This window comes from Atractosteus spatula, chromosome 18 (assembly GCF_055471065.1).
Source record: "Atractosteus spatula isolate fAtrSpa1 chromosome 18, fAtrSpa1.hap1, whole genome shotgun sequence".
In the NCBI taxonomy this organism is placed as follows: domain Eukaryota; kingdom Metazoa; phylum Chordata; class Actinopteri; order Semionotiformes; family Lepisosteidae; genus Atractosteus; species Atractosteus spatula.
The window spans coordinates 3,924,215-3,932,500 of NC_142723.1; the positions used below are offsets into that span (position 1 = coordinate 3,924,215).

The following is an 8,286-nucleotide window of genomic DNA, read 5'->3' on the forward strand; positions in this document are numbered from 1 at the left end:
GTTTTTTTCAAATATTGTTGACTCACCTGCCAGGAGGTAATGCCAATCCATTGTATTATGGTAATTGCAGATGTTCTTTCAAGTAGTCGACTGAGGCACGCCAGTTGTATGTTATTGCTACAGTATTTAGCTTAAAATCGTAACCTTCACGCATGAAAGTGTCTCATTATTAGTTTTCATAATCAATAAGTTGATGGTCAAACATGTTTTTTCATCTGTTTAATCTATGTTCGCTATGATAATTATGTTTAATCCTCACTATTATGCATGCTAAAATGAACATTTGTACAGAGACAATTTTACAGCAGTTGAAAAAATCAGGAACATACTCATTGTTATTGAAGACAATACCAATATCAACCCTTTCACAAATTCAGTTTTTGCCTGTTTGTGAGATTAGTATGTGTTTTTATTTTGTAAACTGCTCTGCATTGTAGATATTGCAATTTTCCTTTTTGACAGTGTTGGCATTTTATGAATCTTGGATCCTTATCTAATCCAGTCGAATGGAGTCTCAGGCACGTGCTTTTCTATGAAACATTTAAAACGAAATATTTCATTGAGTAGCTATGGAAATAAGAGAGCTTTCAATGAAAACTCAGAGATCCCATGTGCATTAACTGTGCACTACTATTCATGTAGGATCCCAGAGGTACTAAGTGATGTTCAAAAGGGTCCTAAAACATAGTTCAAATACTGTACCATATAGCAGTCATTTAAGTCACTCACTGTGAGCAACAGGCTGTGCATAAATCATAGCTTTAAAAATCTTGGGCCTGGTTGCAGTCTCACCTGTTAATGTGAAAGTCATGCAGCTTTATAAATTAAAATATTTTCATTACAATTAAAAAAGAAAAAAGTGGTCTTAATATCAGTATTTTTATTAGATATGTTGGTATTTTTTGTTTTGACCAGACAGATAAAACAACCTATTTTTGCTTTAAAAAAAAACAGAATGCAAATGTTATGTATGAACATGTTACTGTATATTATCAGAATTTAGCATTGTTCATAGACACGTCTATGAAAACTAATCACATATGTACAACCATACTTTTACTGTATTATTATATTGTGAGTTTCAAACACAGAAAAAGTGCATGTGTCATATGGCTAAGGTTTGTGTTGTTCTGAGTATCAGACATGACAAAATGTTTAGTGGAGTCTGTCAGTAACTTGTGAAGACCCTCCCATTATTAATCATTCAACCGTAGGTCAGTGGATCTCAAGGCTGTTTTTTTTCTTATTTGAATAAGCAATAAGCATGCACTCTTTTAAGATGCATGGATTCCTTTGTGCACATAGCCTTTTTTATCATAGTTTGCGCTGTAAAATGCATGTGTGCATTAAACAGTCTTTTGTTCTGTGCCATAGATGTGTATTTGTAGGATTTCAGATTGTTGGTTTTAAAGCAGCATAGAAATTTTATAAGTGAGTCACAAGTAAAACACAGGTTTAACCGTGTGTAATGTGCACAGCTCTTTCTTTCTTTTTACCATTATATTTGATTATTTTTTTCTTTCTCCATGCAAACAGACCCAGCATGTTTTTGATCCATAGTGCTTTGTGGCCTCGTATTGTTATGAGGCTGCAGTAAGACTTGAGTTCCTTTGCTCGAGTTACATCCATTAACTGACACCCTCCCCTCTCCCCATCTTCTCACATGCACTCAGTCGGCACACAGTGCAGTGCCCAGTCAGCAAGCGGTATTGTGAATTTTATCTTCTCTTGCAGAAATCAATTCGTCTTCGTTGCAGCAGATGAAATTTCTTGTAACTCCTCTTCAGGTAAAAAAAATAAATAAATAAAAAATCGCTGATATTTTTGTGATGCATCCACGAGGGAGCCTACATTTTCTTTTTTTTTTTGTCTTTAGAGCACTCAATATCGAGGGCTTTCTGACTCAGCTGTAGACAGCCGTGTTATTATTTATGCCCCTCGACAAACATGTTAATTTTATTTGGGTTTTTTTTTTGTGCCTTTTCCAGTCAAAGCTGTTTGGAGCATGCATTTTGAGAATCAAGATCTGCTAGGTAGTGCACATTCACACTCCATTTCTTCTCTCATCCATCTGGCAGTTCCAGAGAGGCACAACTCCTATTATAGGGAAACAATCAAGCACCTTATTTCCTGTTAAAAAATAATCTTTTGAGCTGGGAAATTCTCATATTGCCATATTTTCAAACAAATATGTTCTTCCCTCTTCCCTACCTTTAAAACATACTCATTTTTTTTTGGCTTTAAGGGGTTGCTATCACTTACTACGTGTTTTTTCTACTTTACTCCAAAAAAGGCTTAGGGTTTTAATTTATTAATTTTGAAGTACGGTATTTTCATGCATCAATGTCATTTCATTTATCGATTGCCTTAAAACGGTTTTACCTCAGTGCTCCAGACTGAATCCTCCACTTAGTGGGCAGATACTGTAGAAAAAGCATTTGTTTTTTCATTTGTGAGTTTTAACAATGAGCAAACAGAGCAGTAGCTACATACCTGTCTACACGTCAGTAGCTTCAACAATACTAGAATAATCAAACTACAGACATTAAAGGGCTGTGAATTTCTAACCCTTTTTTGAAGAGCTCAGAATGACTAGAGCAGATTTGGAAAGTTCACGAAGAGCAGCTTGTGCTAATTGGCAGGTCACAAGATTTACTTCATGCTTTGTTCCTGCCATGGAAATTTAACTCTTTTAAGAAAATGCTTTGACAAAGAAGAAGTCAGAATGTTTTATGATTGAACCAAATTGAATGAACTGAGGGAATGAGATAATGTTTCAGTGATAATTCCCAAAGCTTTAGCGAGACCCTACAGGGGTCGATTCTGAGATAATTCTCGTGTTGGGGCAGGAGTGTGGAGCAGTGGTTAAGGACCTGGACTCATAACTGGAAGGTTATGGGTTCAAATCCCACTGCTATTGTTTCCTTGAAATGTATACTGTTCCCCCATTGGTCCAATAAAACACTTTTCTGTATAAATGAACACTGTAAGTTGCTTTAGATAAAAGTATCAGCCAAATACATAATGATACATTGTGCTGGAAAATACATGTAAACTATAGTTGAAGTAATAGCACTAAATGAACAGTACTGCTACTAGTCTGACTGCTACAGTTTCTAATACCACTACTAATAATAGTACAATAACTAGGACATGTTTACAGAGGTTCTTTTAAATTCTGTCTGAAGGAATAGTAGCTTTCTTTCTGAATTAAAGTCTGCACAACTGCTCAGCATCAAACCTCTCAGGACATTTTCTTTGCTTTTTATATAACTATAAAGTACATCAGCACATCATTGCTCCACTTTCATGAGTTCTTAATAATATATGAAAGAGGTGGAAATAAATAATATAGTTTGTGGGGAGGGGGCATGGAAGGCAGTCCCTAAGGTTCAGCCATTTCCAAACCCGTTTTTGTATTAAACCTCTGCTGATCCCTTGTGTGTTAGGGCAGTTTAACCCCAAATATCTGGCTTTAGAGAAATTGATTTTCCGAACCCTCAGAAGACCTGTGCAAATGCCAGGAGGAAAAGAAAAGGGCATTGTCTGTAAACTGCAGCACAGCACTGGAGGGTGAGGGAGCTGGTATTAAAAATGTAGTACTGTGAATATCTAATGTCATTATGTCCCGGCAAAGGAAGTGAAAAGGGTACCACTCCATGTTCGAACAAGTCCTAAACCCCACACGCGCTTCTTAGGATCGTTGAGTCAGGTGTGATTCTGCCTGCTGGGATCTAAAAGGTGATACAGGTGAGGAAATCTGAGTCCTGCAGATCAGGTGATTTCCACCAGGCTAGCAGAATCGGAGGTTTCCTGGAAGGGAGATGACCTTTTCTCTCTGGGCCACTTGCAGTAAAATCCTACTTTCCCAGCAAGTGGCATTCATTAATTTTTCTTTTTGGGTAACACTGAAGAACGCAAAAGGAGTTTTAAAGTTGCCATTTGTTTTCTTAAACTGTTTTTCAAGACTATATCACTTAATGCAACTCAACGAAATGGATACTGGCCATTATTGATCTTATCTTCCTTTGATTTACGAAAAGTCTGAAGGCTATGCAGCTTACATGTAGGTAATATGCTTAATGTCTCACTGTTTTGAGAGTATTATATTGTTTTAATACACGTAAGAAATTTGTGAACAAATGTAGTTTCCAAGGAAGAGTACATTTTTCAAAAGAGAGCTATCAAGATGGTTATTGTCCATTCACTCTGTTACGTTTAGTGGTTATTTGAGCTGCTTAGTAGAAGACATGAATATATTTTAGTTCTTAATACAGCATATTAGTTTTCTTGAAATTGATGCCCTGTTACATTGCCTAACTAGCAGTTGAGAAACACGGTTAAAGGCCACGATGATGGTTAACTAAAAATGCATAGCAAAGCTTTATCTCATTTTCTTCAAGCTACTGTATGCTTCTTCTTCATCGATATTTGCAATAAAGAAATAACTGACCTTTTTTTCAAATACATGTCTGAAAACCTTCTTCTCGCCTTTTTTGTAGCATGGCCAGCAGAAATTCATTTCACATGTATGAATTCACTTTCAGAAACGTTTATGTCTTGTGAAATAACATTAATGTCAATCTGCTTTCCCTTTACCATGGTGATGTAGAATTTTAAGAATTAAATGGTGTGGAGTATCTCATATTAAGACTACTTACAAAACAAAATTTTGTGTGCAAAGTTATTAAATAATTTTATTGTATACTATGAGGCTTTAAAGTGCATTTCCTAGCTCATATTACATATTTAATCCTATTTGCTTTTTCTGCAATTTAATTACACATTTTCCCTTAGTTTTCCAAAAGAACTGTTGGCTCAACTATTTATCATTCTTTACACTCATATAACTGCAATATTTGCTATGTTTCCCACCATTTGTAACCTTGGAGTCACCTGTTCGGGCTTCGAGACAGTACCGTTTACACATTCATAGTTTGATCTCTGAATAGACTTAATGCAAACTAATTAAAACTGTCCCTGTAAACAGAGATAACGTAGGTCAAATAAAGAAGACCAGGATGGGCAGTGAAGTTAAAAAAAGCAGACAGTACAGTGAATAGCACTTCATAACCTAATCTGCTGCGGATTAGCTTCTTAATCAGAGTGAGCAAGTAAATATGTAAATGAGATACTTGACAGGCAGCATCCTATTTTCTGATTGGTTCTTATCAAGTCCAAAACCCACAGCCACCTTTGTTAGGCCCAGAAGTGCAGATAACCTAGTCTGGTTTATCACATGACCTTGTGGGACCAGCTCCTTCCTGCCAATCATGCATTCTGAAAGCACAGAATGAGAAAGCTGGGTTAAGTCACAGACAGCTGAGGCAATTGTGGGCTTTTATTTTCTGAGTTAAGGGAAGGGATGTTTGTTGTTCTTGATGCCATTTTTTTTTAATTTGAGTTTTTTCTAATATAGAAAAATAACTTTTCTTGTGATATTTCACCACCAACTCTTTAACATCTGATTCATATTGTAGTGTGCCACACAATTTGAAGTAAGTAAAGATAGGCAGACATTTATATTCCCTAGTGAATGAAAATGTCCTTAATGCCTCTTGGAGATATCAAGTTTGTTTAACAGGGCACAGGCCATGGATACTTTGGTGGTAGTTATATTGTTTTGTGAGGGTAGAAAGAGACAAAGGCTAAGCTGAAACTTCACAAAACTGTTTCCTGTATAAAAGAAGAGGTGTAGCAGTTCTTACCAATATTCAGTTTACTGTGTCCCATTTCAGGAATTCTATACTGTGCTTTTTATTCATTCTAACAAATGTAGAAAGGATTCTTGGTGCAGTAATTGAGTTTCAGACAAAAGAATAAAAAGGAGTCCATGGTTTCATAGATGGCTGCCACATCTAATATAATAAAACAATATTTATCAGACTTACCAGATTTGTGAATAACATTGTTTCAGATGACGGGTGCCTATGAGCCATGTTTCTGTATATAAGAGGCTTTCCTTCAACTGTCTGTAGGTGCACAAAGCACAGGAAATCAATGGAAATCAGTTCACTTTGTCACATTTTGAAAAAGAATAAAGGAGAATTAATTCTAGAATGAAGCGTGCTGTATTTTTATATAAACATGTTTCTCATAAAGAACTGCATCACTGCCGTTTTTTTTTCTTCAGCTGGTGGCTGCAGTTAAAAGAGAAACAAAAGAAAGACGATCATCACACCCTGGAATCAGTTTAATAAGATCTGTAAACACGTGGATTAGCTGCGTTCTTCCCCAGCGGCAGCCTTTCCTTCCTGCCTTTCTTCTGAGCCAGAGAAAACAGTAGCAGCCTTCTCCCAGTCTGCCTGCCATTATTGTTCTGACAGCTTGCCCACCTTGTGCGAACAGTTTTAGGTCATTTCACATGGCCAGTCAAATGTGACAGCATGACAAGATTAAGCTGAGCCAGGGGGTGGTTTTATAATTTGTAAGTACAAAATGTCTGAGGATCTTTTGATCGTGGCTGAGAATGACGTATCATCCGCGGTAGTCATGAGAATATTGGGAGTGTGTGGTGATTTGACTCTGGCTTTCTATAATTAGTGGAGCAAAGCGCTTGCAGAATGCTGTTGCACATAATTCTGAAATAATTAAATTAAGTCACATTTGTTTATTTTTTTCATGGTATTGATGGGGATGTCCAGCTTCATATAAACATGTAACTTTTCTGAAATAGTGTCACGTATTTTAGAAGGAGCACACCTAATTTTGAGCACAGAAACATGAAAGCCTTCCTTACATCTCTAAAGTTTATGCTTAAGTAACACTGAGTGCAGAAGTGCATAGCTTCATCTTTACATTTTAAGTTAAAAGAATGGAAAAAAAACTGGTTTTATGTGAGCATACTTCACAAATGTTTTATTCTTTTTTTTCTTTTTTTTTTTACTTGTAATGTATAAAAAGGAATTTGGATTTATTTTTTTTTATTTTGGTTTCCCATTGAAAATGTGTTGCACCATGTAGCTGTGTTAAAATGTTAAATTAAAAAAATCTACTTAAAATCGATTTTATATAATGAAAAATAATCTTAGCTACACAAATTTAGTCATTACTTGACTTTCATTACCATTTTATCATAGATTTCTTATGGGTATCTCTGTTTCTGCAAGATCTGACATAATCCAATATGTACTGTAATTTCCTTTAGTGTTCAGCATGCAGAAAAAAATGAAATAATCTGATCTTTGGCAGTAATCTTTTTGTCCAAAGGGTTAGCCTACTGTGTAATAGCAGCTAAAGAGAATAGTAGCTTCAAATAATAGGTTATCATTGCAGTTTGAGATAATGTATTTCCATTTGAAGCTTTTGTTGCACTAAACTGATACCGGTTTTTACATCGTCAGTTATACAGAAATCAGTAGACCAGGCTTCTTTTGTAAGAAAGTTACTGTTATCAGCTTATATATCTCCATAATATTGCTGTCGTGTTCCTTGAATTTTATTTTAATACCACTAAAAGCAGTAGTCTTTGGTTAGCAAATTAGAAAATGTACAGTATGATTTGGAAAGTGCTGATCTAGACAACATTTAGTTTGAGGAAAAGAACATATTTCAAGCTTATAAAAGCTCTTCAAATTGAAACAGCATCTCTTGAAAATCAGATCTGTCTGGAGCAAATACCTTTACTGCTTTAGGGAAGCAGGGCTGGATGACACAAATCACAGTGACACTTCACCTTTGAAACAAATGGTTAGTTTCATCATAAAGCATTATAAGAATTAATCCCATAAATGTTAAAAAAATTATATATGATTTGCAATTTGTATTGCATACTTTGTGCATTTTGTGTGCCATGAATGAACTAACAGTTTAACATTAGTGTATTTCATTTGAAGGAGATATAGTCTCAGTAAGTAGTTTGACGTTTGTTTTGACATTGGGTGTTCAGTGGACAATAATGAAATTGAGAGCACAGAAGATAGACTTGGAAGAAATAATTTTGTAATTAACTTCTGATTTGTCAAATATTTTTGCTCTTTTAATGGCCCAGACCCATTAATGTATTTATAGTGTAAGGTTCCTCTTTTCTGGAAGTCTGAAGATCATTCATTAAAGTAAAAGTTGCTATGAACTACTGAAAAATAGTGAATCTAATTAGCCAGAGTGATATATATCCATTTCACATAATGTTACACACAAAGAAAGTTACTTTCCCAGTTGCTTTGTATCAAAGATAAGCATAATCACACTCGGTTTCACAGTCCGCTCCTTTCATGTTGACCAACTCTGCTGCTGAGTGCATGGATAATCATTAACACTTTTTTTCTTCATGGTTCTTAAATTAGT

The 8,286-nt window shown here is 35.4% G+C and overlaps 1 protein-coding gene across 24 annotated transcripts in view; it reads left to right on the plus strand.

The window, feature by feature from the left end:
• The window catches only part of rbfox1 (RNA binding fox-1 homolog 1), a 648,127-nt gene that overhangs the window by 634,434 nt on the left and 5,407 nt on the right, over positions 1 to 8,286 (plus strand). For 6 of the 24 annotated variants that reach the window (XR_016094401.1, XR_016094402.1, XM_088936370.1 and 3 more), the window contains one exon: positions 1,735 to 1,787. The exons of the other annotated variants lie outside the window; for them this stretch is intronic. Coding sequence is in view for 4 of the 6 variants with exons in the window: in XM_088936370.1 (XP_088792496.1) it covers positions 1,735 to 1,787 (53 nt within the window). In the remaining 2 variants the exon portion in view is untranslated. The remainder of the gene's footprint in view (positions 1 to 1,734; positions 1,788 to 8,286) is intronic. 24 annotated transcript variants of the gene reach the window in all.